Source organism: Orussus abietinus, unplaced genomic scaffold, assembly GCF_000612105.2.
Source record: "Orussus abietinus isolate OABI.00-Male unplaced genomic scaffold, Oabi_2.0 scaffold68, whole genome shotgun sequence".
NCBI lineage: Eukaryota > Metazoa > Arthropoda > Insecta > Hymenoptera > Orussidae > Orussus > Orussus abietinus.
The window spans coordinates 142,671-161,689 of record NW_019394236.1 but is presented as its reverse complement, the minus strand read 5'-3'; the positions used below and the strand labels follow the sequence as shown (position 1 = coordinate 161,689).

Genomic DNA, 19,019 nt, shown 5'->3' with positions numbered 1-19,019 from the left:
AGATGACACCGCCTGGAACTGCGGAATCCCGTCCTGGCTGGTCACCGCTTTCGGAACGATAGGTTCCCTTTCCCCGCAATGGACATTTTTCGAGTAAACTACAGGAGCATTCTAAAAAGAAACGAAACCGAGACTCCATTTTTCCCAGGAAAATCCATCGAGTACGGTTTATCGCCCGTCGTTTATCGTTTATCGAGTCTCGTGGGGCACGATGGGAGCTTCGATTCAGGACGTCTCGATGTTCCTACCGGAGTTTCTATCGGGCGCCACGATTCAAAGTTTGTTATTCTTCGATAAGGCAGCCTGATCGCTCTTTCAGAGCCATGTAGTTTGCTTTCTCGTACCATGATATTCCTGTGTACGAAGCCTCGTCTCAGCCGGGCCGGCCTGAGATGAGGATACTCTTCGGTACTGGTGACCTTGATGTTCCAGACCTTCTTCCAGGCCTCATAGAGGCCCTCGTGGACCGGATACACTCCAGAGTGATGGGGACTCACGCTGTACCCACTTCCTGTCGGGATTCCGTGGTCCTTTGCGAATTGTTTATTCAAGCCCATGTCCAGTTGCAGATGCGTTACGTTCTCGTAGAGATGCGGCTGTTGGTGGTTCCACATGTGAGAGAACCACGTAAATCTGGGGAAGAGACAAGATGGTTAGGAAACAGCGACCCTGTCAACGATGGACCAGGGAAATCTTCGGTGATATCGGTTTTTCGCACCTGTCTACGTTCTCTAGGAGCATATCGTCCCCCAGGTTTTCCTCCGACGTGCCATGATGGAAGTACTTCCCGGAGAACCCCAAGTTGAACTTGAACCCCGGCACCAAGGCTTGGATCCTTTGTTGGGTCGCCAGCAGAGCCAGGACGTCGTCCTTCCTGAGTCTTGTTCCCTTCTCGCCCACGAAGATGTCGTCGACGTCCACCAGGATCATGCGATTTAGGCTCAAGCTCAATTGTCCATGGGAGAGGTACGACAGGGAGTCCAGCAGCAGCAATTTGTGCAACCAGAAACGCAGTCCACCGCCGAACAGAACCCTCTGGATGCCGTCGTACCTGCCGTGGTCCTGAAAAAATTATGCATCCCTTGTACCCAATCCATCATTCAGCGTATCCAGGAGATCTATCAGCGAAAGACGAATGACAGGACCCTCCAGGATCTAGGATGAACAGAAAAGATTAACAAGTCGTCCTGAAACCACCGCTACAAAATTTTTAGAGCTACCGAACAGGCAGGGTTTCTTTGGCTCCTCCGATTTTTCTTTTGCCTTGCCCATCCAGCGCCATGCTCCTGGGTTTATTAATAAATATCATTCGTAATCTTCATCTCGATAATTTGAATTGGATTCTAGAATGCCGTAGAACGGTCCATCGTGATCGCCACTCCTTGTCCAAACTCCGAACCAGTGGAGAGGCCTCTGAATAATCGGGAACGTTTCCGGGGCGGATAACTCGATAACCCGATCCGAGTTAGGTCTACTAGGTGACCCGACTTTGGGAATGACCAGGCCGCGTTCCTGAAGCATCCTGGACATCCGGGGTAAACTCGTTAGCGGGAAACAACAATAATAATCCCCCTGATAACCTCATTATCAGCGAAGGCCGGATCGCCGCTCGGATACAGAAGGGACAGGGGACAGTCGGTGAGCGTAGGTGCGCCGCTGCACCTGCAGGATCACCGACTGGGTAATTAAATCAGGACCCAATCAGCCATCGGTTCATTCGATTAATGATCGACTGAGCGACCGAGCACCGTTCCGCGCTTCGTTCCCTCCGATTCGGAACCGCCAATTTGTTTCGGAACGGTTCCCGCGCCGAACAACTCGTCCCTGCCACGCGATGACATCGTTTACGACATTTTTGGCAATCGCGTCAAAAGCCACCGAAATGCTCGTCGAACTCAAGGGAGTCTAATCGACGAAGAATTTTGCGATTCCGACTGCCAATATTTTATCATCTTTTATATATTTTTATTGCACGATAGATGAGACTTAACGAGATGACCCAGTGCAGTCGATACAAGGATACGCACATATTAAAAAGGAAATTCCTAATTGGCTTTTATGAAATTCCCGCTAACGAAGTGCCTCCACGAAGGAATGGTAATTGAGTTCGGCGCGCATTAATAACGAGCTTTGCGCTTTATCCGTTACCCCTTTTCTTTCCCGGCACCCCGCTTCATATCCCCTCTTTTTTGGAGCCGGAACCCGGTGTGTTGCGGATCGATATGTCAGCATTATACAGGCGAAAACAGGGAGGAGGAGAAGCGTTTCCCTGTAATCCGATGTGCTACTCTCTCCGAGCTATTTTTCTAAAAAAGGTAGAGAAAAAGGGTAAGCTCGAAATCGCTGGAAAACGTCGTCTAAACCGTCGAGGCGCGATCCGTTAGCTGGAGACGCCTCTAAAAATTGGTAAAAATGTCTAAAAATTGGTAAAAATGTCTAAAAATCGGTGGTAATATTCTAAAATTCACACGTGGAGCTCTCACCTGAATCACCGTGGCCAAAGGACTCTTATTTGTAGGGTAATCGAGGCTGTCCCTGTGCGCCCAGGCCAGGGGCTCGTAGGTGCTATGGTTGGCCTGGAAGATGGTCCAGTCTCCTCCAGGAAGTGGTCCCCAGGCCGTCTCTCCGGCTCTGGTCAGTCTCAAGATCGGCGAAGCTGCGTTCAATTGCGCGTCCTGGACCGAGGGAAGTTGTCTTAACGACTCGATTTGGCAAGTGCCAGGGAAATGATTAACTCGGAGTCTTGAGTGCTCGAGGCCGATGGTCCATCGAGTTCCCGCGGAGAGTCGATATTAAAGCGGCACTTTGATCTCGACTCGCCCTTCCCGAGGCCCGATATTAAGACGCGCCTTAATATTAAGGGGGCTTTGATCTCGTACCTTAAGTCTGAGATTGGTGTGCACGAAGAGAGGGAACCCCTTGAGCTGGGCTCCCACCAGGCTCTCTTCGCCCGGAGGCGCAAACCCGACGATGCCCACCGAGTACTCGCGACAGTACTTGTCCAGGAGCTCGCGGTTCCACTTGTCCATCTGCAGGTACTTGTTCAGGTTCTCGAAGACCAGGACTCCGTAGCGGCCCTTGTCGAGGTTCGTCAGAACCGGCAGCGACTTCCCGGCAACCTCCACCTTGTACCTGAAAATTAAAATTAAAATTAAAATTAAAATTAAAATTAAGGTTTTTAATATTCTCGCCAAGAAGCTCCTTCGCTACTAACACAGTATAAAAGTGGCGTCCAAAATATCGATCGTTCATGGGACTTCTCTCCTTCCCCCGTGAATATTTCAATTTTCTTTTATTAATTAGTTCATGAACATTTTTGAAATTCTCCTACGCAAATTAAAATTTAATGAGGGTCAGGACTTCGTCGAGGGGCTTGGAAATCAGTGAAAACGATTTCCCTCTTTAAGAACCGATTGCTTTAGATTTCATATGATAAACAGCAATGAGATTCGGTAACAGGTGACGATAGACCTTAAAATTGTGAGAATGTGTCGGTGATTTCCAACGATTTCCAGTGATTTCCGCGCGATTTCCAGAATTAAAATTCATGATTTCCTGGGTGAATAACCCCTCGGCCTTCGTATTCACGTGGTTGAGTATCGAATAATTCGGTACACTCAGATCCGAGAAATGTTTCACATCGAGCCTTCGGAATACCGCTTTCTAATCGCCTTAAAGCACGCGGAGATGTTCTAAAAATCGTCTTTGCGTATTTCCGCGGCACGGTAAGCCGCGGTGCAATCGGCGCGCGTAAAATGGTGCATTGAAACAAAGGCAATAAATAACCGAACGAATTCAGCCCCTGGCTTGGTGGGAGGGACTCGTCCTTTCGATAAAGGATTTTATTCGAGTAATAAACTTCGGAATCGGCGGGGGCATACCCGCCGGATTCTCGCCGCGCCCTCGGGGTGTACGCCGTAAAAGTGCAGGATAACGAGGCACTCTCGAGTCCTTTTTGAATCTATTAGAAACCCTGGAAGAGAAATAGAAGGGGGAGAAAAACAGGCGACATATTTCCAGGACCCTCCCCACGACGATCGGGTCACGTAATTCGGTGGCCGCATCCCCTGGATTTACCCCTTCCGGGTAATTTTTCTCCTCTCGTTTTTCCCCGCTTCGGCTCGAGCGCCGGGCAATTGCTCGTGCATTTTTCCTACGGTGTAATTTTTTCCCCGATGCCAAGTGATCGGCGTTTTTCGCGATAACCGGGCGAAGCAATTCTCCGCTTTTTATGCGCAGGGCGGCCGGAAACGGGACGAAGGGGTAGGAATAAAGTGGCGCGGAGGGCGACGTTTAATTCCTGGGGAAACGACGTCTCGACGACGGCGCGTCGCCGATTTTCCCGTCATCCTAACGATCCGTCTCGAAAGGCCGTCGAGGCGGCCGCGGCCATTAATTGAGCGTCGATCGCGACGCCTCTCGTAATTAAGAAGCGCCGAGAGTGGAGGAAGGTATCGAGCGCCCTTGCGTCTTGAAATTCCCTCCGACGCCTAAATGCGTTATCGCACCCTCTCGACCCTAGAAATGTTCTCGGCAAGATGCATCGAGTGCGTAGAATTCCTCCCTCTTCCTTCCCTTGATTTTCTACTTTATATCGCGAGAGCAATTCGACACCCTACGTCGTCCTAAGTGGGTTATCGCACGAGATGCATCCCATGCATCGAGATACATCATGGGGTCCATTCTTTTTATTTTTATTTCATTTCCGTGCCTAAATGCGTTATTGCACCCTCTCGACCCTAGAAATGTTCTCGGCAAGATGCACCGAGTGCGTAGAATTCCTCCCTCTTCCTTCCCTTGATTTTTAACTTTATATCGCGACGTCGCGACGCGTCTTCTCGCGGTCTCGTCATCAGAAGTTCGTGACTGCGAGGATTCTACGTTCTCCGACGTCCTAATCAAGTTTTCGCCCCCCTTGCCAAGGTTCCTTCTCTCCATTTTTCTTTTTCTGGTATTGCCACCTCGACGCATAAATGCGTTATCACCCTCTCTCGACCCTAGAGACGTGCTTTTCTATACTTAATACTTTCTCCCGCGAGAAATGATTCGACGTTCTCCATTGTCTTAGGCGGGTTATTGCATCCCGTCGAGATGCATCCCTTGCACCGAGATACGTCACGGGGTCCTTTGCCTCTATTTTTCGTGGTTTTTCCACCCCCGGTGTCGTGGCGCGCCTTACTCGCATCCCTGTCATTTTTCTCGCCGTCTGACGCTAACGGGTACGAACACGGGGTGGAAAAGAGGTGGGGGTGCTGCTTTTCACCCCGTCGAGTTTCCCGACGTCGGCGGCGGGCCCGCCCCTGTGCTCGGTTTCAAAGTTGCAAAAACGCCTGACGGATTTCAGAGAACGAGGAACGAAGGAATCCTTCGCGCTACGTCGCGGGTGATCTACGGTCTCGCTCGTCTCCGGTGACGGTGATCTCGACGAGGTTTCCACTGATAAGCGAACCGATGCTCGCATTTGATAAGAAAGCGTCCCGTCAAAAAAAAAAAAAGACTACCTCTAAGATATACATTTATTCCGGCGCAGTCCTGGCATCGCATCCTTCATGGCGAGGCTTAGAGCCATTTTCGATAATGGGGAGTCCTGACGATGAAGACCCAAAGTCGATGAAAGGGTTGCAAGGGAGCACTGATAAATGAGGGAATTCTTGTTTGTGATAAGACGTCCCGTTAAAGAAGAGTAAAATACTGCCTCAAAGATACATATTTATTCCAGCGTAGTCCTGCATCGCATCCTTCATGGCGAGGCTTAGAGCCATTTTCGATAATGGGGAGTCCTGATTCGATGATCCTGACGATGAAGCCCCAAAGTCGATGAAAGGGTTGCAAAGGAGCACTGATAAATGAGGGAATTCTTGTTTGTGATAAGACGTCCCGTTAAAGAAGAGTAAAATACTGCCTCAAAGATACATATTTATTCCTGCGTAGTCCTGCATCGCATCCTTCATGGCGAGGCTTAGAGCCATCCTCAATAACGGCGAGTGCTGGTTCGGTAATCCTGACGATGAGGCTGCAAAGTCGACGAGAGGGCTGCGACGGCGACCGAAGGAATTCTCCGGACCGCCGTCGGCTCATAATCCGCGAGACGAGAGACGAAAACCTCGGGGGATGAAGGCGAGCTCTCTCTCTCGTGTAATTTACCCCCGGGTATCCTTCCGGTTTCCTCTGTTTAGGATTCCCCGTAACGGCGGCTTTCATTTCCCGCCGAGGCCTGGCCAGAATCCCAAACGGGACGGCCGCAGCCTTCGGATTATTCCTCTTTGTCTTTCGAAAATTCCTCCTAATAACCGCCGTTCCAGGACGACGGTGCATCTCGACGAGTTGTTCCAAAAGAGGAAAAAATGAACCTGGCCGCGTGCCGTACGGCAGTCGCGGTAAGAGCAACTTTTCGGAAAATCCTTCCTCCCTTTCAAGACTCGGCCTTTTTTCCTCCTTTTGAGTTTTTCAAACCGCCTCTATTGTCCGAAAGTTTTTGCCTCTTGCGTGTACTTCTCTGTTCTTCCAATTTTTCCCTTCTCTCCCGACGGCGTTTAAATGGCGTATCTTCTCCGGCGACTCCACCCTAACCGGCGCTTCCTCCCTCCCAGCTGATTCACGGACGTTAGCATTGGAAAATATTGAATTAGTCCGTCGCTCCGACTTCTTGAATCTTTCATTTTGTAACCGAGATGTTGTTTTCGCAGCTCTCGGCTTCCCTCGCATATTTTTTCGCCAGCCTCTTGTTGTTCCTCGGCATTCTTTCCCCATCCTTTAACTCGTCGGCGCTCGTCCTGGAATGATAGGAGTCCGTGGTCGTCAAAGGATGAGACGACAGAGACAGGAGGCGATCTCGTGTGGGAAGTTCATTCTTTTCCTTTTCATTTTCGCCCGTAAGAAGCGTGGAAAATTAAATAATAATTCTCTATAAAATTTATTTCTCCATAACATAACCACGATCTGTTTGAGGCGCGGCAGCGCCTGATAAGGAAACGGTCAAATCTTCATTTTTCATCCTTTCTTTTTTAATCCTCCTCTTCTTGGAGTCGACGTCCACCGACTTCCGGTTGCCCCTTCGAGGGCGTCCAAGAAAGCGGAGATGCGGTACCGCCTGATAGGGAAACGGCCAAATTTTCATTTTTCGTCCTCTCTTTTTTAATCCTCTTCTTGGAGTCGACGTCCTGCGACTTCCGGTCGCCCCTTCGAGGGCGTCCAAGAAAGCGGAGCGCAGGATAGCGGCAATATGGCGGCAGGACTCTTTTGTCGAGCTTGGGTCGAGAATCGCTTATATCACGAGACGCGGATCTAATTTGAAAGGATCGCTCCAGGCAGCTGGTAGCATTGTGCCGGATCACGGGGCACTTCCGTTCGCGTTTGCTCATTGTGGGGACTTCAACGCCCGGCGCGTTCCGGCATTTACCCCTTTGTCCGGAAACCCCCTCAGCCGGCAGCTCTTCTGCGTTTATCGATGCATCGATACGTAGACACTCGACCTGGGACCGATATTCCTCGATAAGAGCTGGACATTCGACTCTTTCGATCCAGAAAGAGTGGCGGCCGCGGAGATTTCAACGCATGGTGCGTTCCGATGCGAGTTCGATCCACTCTCGAGGATTCCAACGAAAAAGCATCCCTCCCCATAAAAAAATCATTTCGAACACTTTTTAGTAATAACACCTACTGTTATAAAATTCGAAAGACACGGTTTCTATCCTACTGTTCGTACAAAAATGTAATATCCCGGATTTTAAAACAAATACGGAGAGAAAATAAATATTCTGAAAGTCGTATGCGCGTACTAAAATTTTAAAAGGACTTGTCGAGATTCCGGAATATTGGATCGCGGGATTTATTTTCACTCCATGGGTGCTGTATTTCGGATGGGTATTTTTAATATGGGCAGCGGAGCGGGAAAAAGGCTCGGTCGGATTCTGTGCGTGTAATCCTCTCGTTAGATTCTCGAAACCGTTGACATCCGTCGTCGGAAGGAAAGGTCCAAGTCGCTGCGGAATTATTCATGAAGCCGCGTCTCCCGCACGGCCGCTTTCTCCGTTTCGTATTCGAATTCCAACGGCGGAAGATGCGGCGTCGTTTTCCCCGGAGGCCTGATCAAATTCTCGTGCCGATTCCAGTAATTCTTAAAATTCCTCCGGGTACTCACGTAAACGAGACTCTCTTCTAGACGAGTTGCCGTCGCTACATCCTCCTCTCAGGGTCCAATAAACTGGCGAGACAAATCGCGGCAATCCGTAATCATCGAATGATCCATTCGAAAAATTCCTAACAATTTCCACGAGCTCTGGAAAACGGTGCTGGACGTTTTCACCGTGTTTATTCCTATAGTTCGTCCAGTGGTAATGTTTAACGTCATTTTCTCTCGGGGGAAATCCTCTAGAGTAAATCTGCATCCTTTGGTTTTCGCACTCCGAGTGCGTGATTTGCATCTCAAAGAAAGGGGAGAGGGACCGCGGGGCGAGGGGTCGCATTCAGAGCTTTCGATATTCGATATATCGGGAATTTCCCGGCATCTCGTATGCGGACTTCACCGGGGGGGACTGCGAAATTGGCCAACGAAGTTACAGGCCGGTGCCAATCAGGGGGAAAAGTGTTTGGACAACGCGGCCGATGGTCCCGGGAGGACGAGGGCTGCACTCGGGGGTGCATCCACGGATGCACCCGGTGAAACGGGGTCGCCAACTTTTTTCTACCCCCGGGGAAGTTCGTTCGCGGAAACTTCGGTGTTTGGAATTCAAGTTTCATTCCGGCAAGTGTGGCTAGGAGAACGCGGGGCGGGGGGGTGAAATAAATAGGTCGATAATGTAGTTTGCCTCGAGACGTCTTCGGGCAAATGGCACGGAAGAACGTAACGCGGTTCTCTCCAGTCCGGTCAATCGATTCTGACCATTTATGCCTTGAAGGCGGATAACCATTTCCCACTTTCTTAACTTGATAAATGAAAAAAAAAAAAATTAAAATAAAACCGACGTGTTAGTGTTCGAGTTCAATATCATGTAAGAACGTAACGCGCGGTTCTTTCCACCCCGGTCGATCGACTGCAACTGTTTAAAGGGTTGAAGGCGAACGACCGGTTCAGTTTTCCACCCTTAAAAAATGTAAAAGAAGAAAAGAAAAAGAGTAAAAGTTCAACGTGCCCTAAGAAATAAAGTTTCATTGAATGAAAGATAAAATTCTTTGACTCAAATAAACTCAAATAAATTGAATGCAATATTTCTTGGGAATTATGACAATTTATTTGAGTCAAATAATTATTTCTCGAATGAACGAAATATCTTTTTTTTCTCTCAGGGTGTCAACGAAGTCGAATGGTACGGAAGAAATCAACGCGATCCTCTCACACCGATCAATCGACTTCGGCCATTTAAGAGATTAAAGGCGGATAATCATTTCCCAGTTTCTTAACTTAAAAGACGGCAAAAAGTGCTTGAGCACGTATCATATGAATCAGGATTTCTTTTGCAATACCGCGTGGCGGTACCTTTTCTCGTCTGGTTAAAAGTGGTAGGTAAGTAACATAAATAATAAAAGAAATCGTCAGGTCGGAGAATGAGCATGTTTAATTTCTCTCGATGTCTATTTCCACCCCACGCGTGAGGGTGTCAAAAATGGGTGACACTTAGAGAGGGTGATCTCTAATTCGGAGTCAAGGGGTGAGAGGATTCCTCGCGGAGTGCCAGGTCCGAAAAGCCACCCTTATTATCCGGCGACCTCGAATGGCCGTCCCCGATTTCCGCCCTCGACCATTTCCACCCCCGCGAGGGTCCCCAGGGGGTCGCGAATGGAACTTCAGCCCGAGGAGGAGGAACGGGCTTGCAATCGAAGGGAGGAAGGCGATATCGAGCCAGTGGTTATCCGGCAGACCGGACGAGCATCCGGTCGGGTATCCGGTCGAGGGGATGATATCCGACCCGGGCGTTGACGACCTCGCGGGGGGTCGATCGGGTGCCGCGAATATCCGAGTGGAATGCGAAGGGACTCTGGAATTTTTACAGGGACCTGGGGTGGTTTCCGGTCTCGTATCAGGAATTCCTGGGAACCAACCCTTACGAAGAGACCACCCTCCGCGAGAACATCGGTCGCCTCATCTGGGCACCGAATACAAACGGCTCGATTTATTGGATTTATTGGATCCATTTGCGGAGAATAGCGATCGACTGGATCGACCTCGAAAATCGGAAGGATTTGAGGGGCACGTGTTGGGCTGCATTCGCCGATTCTGGGGGAAAGAATGTCAACTTTAAGGGCCACTTCGGGGCGCGCTCCTCTCGGGGTGACCCGGATTCAAAGGACACGCCGGGGAGGTAATTGAAATGGAGGGCTCTCGTTTCCAGCGCGCGGGATCTATGTAAAACGACCTCGGGATTGTCGGGAACGCGACAATTAAGCCGGTTTATCGTGCCCGATGGCAGGACAGTTAGAGCCGATGTGCAAACGCAGCGCGTTTAGCGGAGAAAGTACGGCCCGTCGCGGTTTCGCGTGCGGTAGACAATGAACCTAATGCGCCGGAAAATGCGGACATTCTCGGAATACCGTGCGCGTCGATGTACCATTCGTGCCCCTGGGTACCGCTAATTACTCCGCGTGGTCCCATCGCGGGAAAGAATTTCCGCGGAACCCCCTATAAGGCGCGTTAAGCGATTTCGCGATAAATAGGACGAAAGGGAGCCCTTAAGAGGATATGAAAGGCGCTAAGAAATTTAATATTTATGTTGAAGCCTTTTACAGTCTACGTTGAGAGTTATACGAATACGAAGGGTTCCATATGTCATTTCGGTAAAGTAATGGTAATAAGATCGATGTACAACTGCCGAAATCCCATGAATTCATAATTCTTTACATTTTAACGAACCAATGGCGCCATCTGTGACGTTTAGCTGCTACTAAATTTTTCCTCTAAAAACACGTGTTAACCGCAGAAGCGTAAAACATCGAACACGTGGCCGGACCACGCCACGTTGGTTCTAGTTCATAAGTAAATGAATTTTCGATGAAAAATGAAATTTCATGAGTTTCAGGACTTACTTTAGGGCCTCTGCATCCATGTAGTAAAATTTTAAACGAATCGATACACCCGTCGAAATCCCATGAATTCGGCAAGGAATCGAAGATGGCGGAAAGCGCGGAATCCGCGAGCACCCCGCGACTTGGGCGGGCATAATCGAGCGTGGCGATAATTATTACGGCCCTCGGCTCCGCAAAGTGGATTCGATCAATTCGTAGCTTCGCCAAGGGAAACGGCGCGTCCCTCGTCGTTCCAGGGGCTCGGAAGAGCGCCGCGCGAAATCGAGCCCACGGGAGGGGGCCGTCGACGTCCCGCTAATTCGAATTAACCGGAATTACTGGGATTAACGCAATTTACCCAATTGACCGAGTTAACGGAATTGGCGGTATTAACGACGACGTTTTTGGCCGAGGTATCGATTCGCAGATGTAGCGAGGGCTTTCGTGTCTTTTAGGGACTCGAGTTTCGGGGTCGAGGAGATCCCTCGGGACGTCGACCGCCTCGGGTCCCACGGGGAGGATTACGAGGTCGACGAGGTGCTACGCCGGAGTAATTCGCGGAGGGATAAATTCGCGGACACATAAACGGGCCTCGGTGGAAGCGGAGGTGGCGAATACGGCGAGCTTTAGCAGAGAGCGCCGGGATAATTAGGCGAAAACCGCGGGGTATTAAGCGCGCCACGGTAATCCGCCATGTTGGTTTAAAATATACCCACCCGGCCGGCGTCATGCACGACCGACAGGGCTCTCTCTACAGTCATACGTTTCCCGGGTCCGTCCTGTGAATTTATTTCGGTCTAGGCGATTATCTCCCATTAATTCTGCCCCTGGACCGTGGGGATATCTCCATGGGTCTGGAATAAAGGGGTGGGGCATAAAATTAGATCCTAAGCGAGGGACTGAAGTGGTAATCTTGCGTTGCCGCGCGAGCGTCGAGCTCACGAACAGTCCTGGTGGGTATATGACGCTTTTTTTTAAGCCTAGGGAACGTTTTGTTAAGCGCGTGCCGGAAGCGGTTACTGGTATATTTTTTTTCTATTTATTGGTTCATCCATGGATATGGTTCGACGCGCGCGCCGCCGCGCGGTGGCGCGGCGAGACGCGTCCATTATTAATTTCGCCGGCCGAAAAGCCGGCTTTGTTCGTTCTTTAATAGGTGCCCGGCGTTGATGGGAGTCCACTAGAGGCCGGGGAGAAAGGAAAGGAGGCCGAAAAGGGAAGAAACGGACTGTCTTTGTGTCGAATAAATGGCCGAAACGGTCGCGGGCGCAACCACCGGCGCCATTTTCCCCGGCGTGAAGTGGCCCCGCCAGAGAGCGCTGCCGGCGCTGTTTGTCCGTCGCGCCCGGAAGAGCTTTCTCCGCGGGAAGAAAGCGTCAAAGGGTGGCTTCGCGTGCCACCGAGGGCTTTCTCTTCCGCCTTCCCCTAGAGGAAGATATCACGGACGCGAAAGGCACGGGGGAGTACAAAGTGAGACGAGTTACGGCCGGCAGATAACTTAGCCGATCGTCTCGGCGCCTGTAATCCGCGGGCAAAGTGTAGGTTTGAGGTTATGCGCGGGGGAAGGCCGTGGGAATGCATCAGGAGTCGAACTCGACAGCTCTATTCGCGCTGAATCTTGTTAGGTTGCATCCTTCCGACAAGACCGACGCGACGCCCGTAAAGGCGGCACCCATAAAAAAGCCATCAGCACCGAAAACTATTAACACTAGGTTTACGGGACCCGTCAATTTGACGGAATTCAAACTTCAAAAAGAAATACCGAAAAAACCATAGCATTAATTTTAACCATTTTTGTATCGTAAATTAATCATTTCGTCCAAAGAATCTGTACACACAATTATTTTTTCCTAAGCCTTCTAATTATTAAAATCTGTATGTAGTATACCTATCTCTACGAAACCCGCCAAATTGACGGACTAGCTAATTTCATAAACAATCCATATATATATTTGCTTCGTTGCAGTGAGTGTAAGACGAAGATGAGAGTGAAAGTTTGCATTGAAAGTGGAGAAATAGAAGGATCTTCGGATAGTGAAGAGGAAAACTTCTTGAAAGGGTGTCGTAGCAAGAAAAGGATGCGCATTCTTTCTAGTTCTGACTCCGAGGATGAGAGGACGAGCATTCCAATCATTTCCGTGATAATTTTTAAAAAAGGACTTTTTACTTATTAATAATTTATTTCAAACGTAAAGCCTAGTGCTGCTTAATACAGACTTAATTTGAATAAATCGATTTTTTAAAGAAAATGCGTGTTTTCGTTTACCCGTCAATTTGACGGGTGCTCGTAGAAACAGGTATATAAAAAACGCCCGTAAACCTAGTGTTGAGGACGCTCAAATCGCTGATATGTACTCTTTAATTTCCGTAAATCAGGTTATCGCCCGACGTTCGCCGAAATTCGGAGAGCGTGAAATCGAGAAGGAGGCTGACTTTCCCCGAAGACATTTCCCTCTGAATAATCGAGGAGATCGCTTCCGGTGATGAGCGATATCGGCTCATCGCGGACAGGTTATGTCGGAGAACGGGCTCTTCGGTGGGGTCCGGTTCACCTGGATTCACCTGGATTCACCCATGGGCGTCGACTCGCCTCCGACTCGTGGCTGGCCCCAATTCCCGATAGCCGCCCCTAAAGCTCCGCCGAGCTACCGAGCATTATGCCGGCATTATCATTTCATTATCCCGCGCCTCGCCATTATCGAAACCGACGAGATGCGCCCTAGGTTCTTCCGGTCCCCTTGCCTCTACCCCGTTACCTATGCGTTATTCAACGCGTTCAACCCGAGTATCCGGTCACGGCCACCCTTTACTACCGCACCGAGAAAGTGATTTCAACCCCTCGAGGATTTGCGATTACGTCCATAACCTCTCGAGTCTTCTGTGGGTTTTACGCGGGGTCGATCTGGACCAAAGCCAGCATTACTCTTCCAGTCTGACTTATCGTCCTAGCCGTAGGGAAATTAATCTAGACCTTAATTAGATTACTTGAAACGTCACATCAAATTCTCCTACGACAGGTAAATACCTTACAGACTGCAGGATAATTTTGATACCATGTCGCTACCCCTCTCTCTCCCTCTCTCTAATCCAGGTACTCTCACCGAGCGCGTCGACGCGTTGCACAGGGTAATTATATTGAAATTTTCTCCTTTAGAAAATGACGTCACTTTGTGCTATTTTGATTGGCCTTGGGTTGACGCGATGCGCTCGGTGTGACACCCCCTACGCCAAGAAAATTAAGGGTACCTTGTTCTAATCAATTTGTAATATATAGAATAAATCTTTAGTTGAAAAGAAAAAAAGTGGACGATAGCGGAATTGTAATTGGATGTCCTACAGGAAGTTGAGAAATCGTATGTATGGGTTTAATCATTCTTCCGGGCCCAGTTGACCCTTATCGGAGCCGAGGGATGGACGGGCAGAAAGTTTACTCACTTGATTCGATTGTAGACCAGCAGCTCGGCGATTTCGCGACCCAACCTCGAGTAGAGGGTCTCCACGAAGACCAGGACCTTCGGGTCGATCCTCAGCCTCGCCTCGCTGCGGTGGTCGGGCGCCGTGGGCAGTCTCGTCGCACCTCTCAGGGTGGAACACCTGATCGCAGGCTCCGGCCTCGTGTCTCTATGTATCAGGCTGGAAAAAGGAATTTCCCAATCAGTCTTCGTATTTTTCGGCGAGTAAAAAATATGCAGAAAGGAAATGGGAACTCGAGACGTTGCTCCGTTCATTTTATTAACACCTGACCGCCTCCTGTGTGTATACACATGTGTGTGTGTTTCATCGTGTTAAGGCTTAAGGTGATATGAAAGTGTCATGTGTACATACCAAAAAGCCAAAATATTTATAAAACTTAATCATGTGCTAAAGTTTCAGACAAGTTTCGTTCGTCAAACTTTTCCAAACCGTTTCACATTCTACAATGTGAATATGGAGGCCATAAGGAAGACTTTTCAACTTTGCAAAAATTTGTTTATAGACGTTTTAACATTTTTATTTATTTTTTTTCGGCGAATTGAAATCTCATGGGTATCGGGACCTTCCTTACAGCCTACGTATTCACGTAGCAAAGTTTGAGACGATTCGGTTAAATTATTCTAGAAGATAGACGTTTCGTCCCTTCGTCATCGACGAACGGCGAATACGTGGTGGAGAACACGGATGATGAACGGTTTCAAAGTTTCTGGTTTCCTTGCTTTTCCAGGTTTCGTGGGACTCGCGGATCCCTGGAGAGGGTATGAAAGCGTAAATACACCGGCAAAGACCAGGAGGAACCCGGAGAGCCCTGTTATCCCCGTCGCCATTAAGCTCCTCCGCGAGAGCTTGCGGAGAATCACACGAGACCTCACCAATGGAGCGACGGGTGAATGTATAGGTAATATGCAAAAGATGTCATGATCTCAAAGTCATTCATGCCCTGAGAAACCCCTCGACACGCGAAGCACTCATTTGCCTGAGAGCCTACCCCGAGAAAAAATGTAATTTCACGCACTCTTAGTATACAAACTTATACGTAAATGACAATAATTTCAATCACTGTAAATCGATGATAGAGTCTCGAATTTAATAACGCCCATACAGCGTAAAAAATTGTGTTAAATTATATCGAGTGCATTGAGAATTTTGCATACCGGATCTTTGTAAAAATACTCGTTTAATGAATTTGTTACTATCTTTTTATCGGTGTACGCAGGGATGGATTTATATCCATCGAGAAATTCGGTTCTGCGGTTCAATATAGGATTCTTCACGGTGCGGTAGATTTCTTTTGCGAGCTTGCAAACAAAATGCACAAAGCCCGCAGGAATTATCGAATTAACGCACTGGTGCACGCGCGATCGCACTCGGATGCGCAGCTCCGAAATTCGGGACACGGACCGCGTTCGTTTATCGATTTAAGCCTGATAAGGTACAGAACTATGCGTTATCAGTCACTGGGCATTTGTCCACGGAGGACCTTTACGTTAGGACGGATCGGTGGACGTTCGTGCCGATTCGAGGCGTTCCTGCGAGTTATCGTCGTTATCAGAGAATATCGCGTGAGCCTGCACAGTTAACGCCGCGCATTATCGCCCGCTTCTCGGAATGGATTTAAGTCTCCATCGTGGATATTTCTGCTCCCGTCATGACTCCTCCCCTAGTCTTGTCAAACGTGCCAAAGGCACGAAAATGTGCGCACAAAGAATTGCGCTTGATATTTGAAAATTTTCTCGAATTGTGTGAAGAAATCCCCGCACTCGATTATTGCGCGCTCTGCCAAAAACGAATTTCTGTTTTATCAAGACTTCTCCCGTGTTTTCTCGAGTATTCGAAAATCGAGAAATTGTGCGTACAAAGAGTTGCATTCGATTTTCAACATTTTCTCGAATTGTGTGAGAAAATCTCCGCACTCGATTATAGCGCACTCTGCCAAACACGAATTTTTATTTCGTCAGGATTTCTCCCTTTTTTTTCTCGAGCATTCGAAAATCGAGAAATTGTGCGTACAAAGTGTTGCAATCGATTTTCAAAATTTTCTCGAATTGTATGAAGAAATCTCCGCACTCGATTATTGCGCGCTCTGCCAAACACGAATTTCTTTCTCGTCAAGACTTCTCCCTTGTTTTCTCGAGCATTCGAAAATCGAAAAATTGTGCGTACAAAGTGTTGCATGCAATTTTCAACATTTTCTTGAATTGTGTGAGAAAATCTCCGCACTCGATTATAGCGCGCTCTGCCAAACACGAATTTCTGTTTCATCAAGACTTCTCCCTTGTTTTCTCGAGCATTCGAAAATCGCTAAATTGTGCGTACAAAGTGTTGCATCCGATTTTCAACATTTTCTCGAATTCTGTGAAGAAATCTCCGCACTCGATTAACGCGCTCCATCAAACTCGACATTGAGGCATCGGTCGTTCGGTCGAGTACTCAAGTGCGCCATTATGGCTTTAAAATACCTACAGGATGCCATTTGACCTGAATTCTGTCACCCCATTGCCTCGTCTCATCCATAACGCCATATATCCGGTTTAATGGCAAGCTGTAATGAGATAGTTGCGTCGAATGACGGCGTACTTAGAGGAATTCTAATTTCCTGCACGAACCCACGGGCCGAGTCGCGACCGAACGTTAACGCGAATTAATCGCCCGTTGTACGGGACGTTGCACGTGTCAAATTGCCACGTGCAGAGTACGTACCGTCTTGAACATTTCGCCTGGAATGGTCAGATATACGCACAGGACCGCCATCGGTCGGTATTCTCTCGTCTATCGATAACTGCATCGACGCATCGATGCCCGCCGGAGGTAAGCCTATTATCACGGCTTTATTAGAGGATGCCATCTAATCCGAATTCCGCCTCCCTATTGGCTCTTCTCCTGTAGCTTCGCCTATCCAACCTTAATGCGAATTTACGATTGGATACCTAGGCGACACCTCCCCCGCGGTTACGCAAATTTCACGCAGGGAAATTGCGGTCCCTTCGAGGTTCGACCCCGGAACACCCTCGAAGAATGATCGCAAAACGTGAGAATCCTAGGAATCCCCAGGACAGAGGTATCCGAAGAAACCTAACCTCATCGACCTTCGCTCTAAAAATCATCACGTACGAGTGAAGATTTTTGAATAAATAAAAACACGGAATGTAAATAATTACATTCCTTACAGAATGTTGTAACACCTGAGATGTGAAATCCTGAAGAGGTCCTCGAGGAGCCCTTAACCCCTTAATTTACAATATCGTGTGAGACGTGGTATATCAATCGGGCCAAACGTGAACAAAACGTGTGAGAGACGTAGTATGTTAATCGAGCTAAACATAAACAAAAGGTATGAGAGATGTGTGAGACTTTGAACGTCCAGCCAAACCGTGAAATGGAGGTGCATAAAGCTGGCACCTCCACTTTTACAAAATTCAAATTTCTTTGTCTTAACATTTTGTGCTCTTTATGTGCTAATTATGTGCTACATTCGCAAATTTTGTGCTAGCTCGGTTTTTGGAAAAAATTTCAATTTTTCTGTGAGGGTGCTGGGTACTAATAAAGCTAGCACCCCCACCATTAAAAAATGTGTTTAAATAATCAAAAATAGGTGAAAACTTATCAGCAAATTATGTGCTCTCTGAAAATCATATTCATAAATTACAATTTTCACCCTTCAGTTTGAAAACCCACCCCCGATTCAAAAATCCACAAGAGGTAAGTACCCGATGGCGCGGTTATGCACCTGTGAAATGGCCCGATGTATGACCGACACTTTTGTTGTTCATGGCACGCGCTATTGGAATTTAAATCGTAAGGAAAGGGGTTAAGCTCCTTGTCGCAGATTTATAAACTCGCCGGCCGACGTGGAATTACACTCTCGGAGCGAGTAATCGATTCGACGACGGGATCTAAAGTGTCTCGGATTATCGGCGCGAGAGTCCAAGGGAGACTTTTTAAGGGTCCTCGAGGATCCTTTCCAAGGAAGACGCGTCCACTCCGGAGGTGCCCTTACTCCCGAGTCACTTTTCGAAGTCGCGAGGACTAAAATCTGAGAGAGCAAACGCGGTTTTCGGGAAATTCAAGATGGCGGCGCCGCCCAGTGCGAGGTGGAGTTCGGCTTTGGGAACGCAACGGTTTCATCGACTGCCGGCTCCCGAAACTGCAGCGACCCGAAGTGCGGCGCAGATACGGGGAATATAGAGAGGCGATTACTGTCCTCTCTCTCTTTCTGGTCGGCTATTTTCGAAAAGCACGACCCGGGTGAAAATGCCGAAATTCGGAGCTCCGACGGCGGCACGTCCGCGCTACGAGCAGTGATTACGCGCCGATGGGGATCATTGAAGCGCGTCCGCAGATTGAATTATAATCGATCGTTCCGCATCTAGAGAGCGAGAGAGAGGGGGAGACAGACGCGGCGATAAATCGGCAACTTTGCGTTTTGTTGCGCTGCGAATTGGCTCGCGGGAGGGGTGCTACGGGGGGGTGGTAGAGAGTTATCCGTAGCGTGGAATCGTGATCGATGATCCGAGCGATCGATCGATCACCTTCGACCCCTCGTCTCT

The 19,019-nt window shown here is 48.7% G+C and overlaps 1 protein-coding gene across 1 annotated transcript in view; it reads right to left on the bottom strand.

Moving 5' to 3' along the window:
* LOC105695779 (bifunctional heparan sulfate N-deacetylase/N-sulfotransferase) overlaps positions 1 to 19,019 on the bottom strand; it is a 65,179-nt gene that overhangs the window by 5,800 nt on the left and 40,360 nt on the right. Inside the window, exons 3-7 of the mRNA XM_012417686.2 lie at positions 14,434 to 14,631; positions 2,880 to 3,132; positions 2,484 to 2,675; positions 719 to 1,062; positions 345 to 633 (exon numbers count right to left, since the gene is read on the bottom strand). Coding sequence (XP_012273109.1) covers positions 345 to 633; positions 719 to 1,062; positions 2,484 to 2,675; positions 2,880 to 3,132; positions 14,434 to 14,631 — 1,276 coding nt within the window. The remainder of the gene's footprint in view (positions 1 to 344; positions 634 to 718; positions 1,063 to 2,483; positions 2,676 to 2,879; positions 3,133 to 14,433; positions 14,632 to 19,019) is intronic.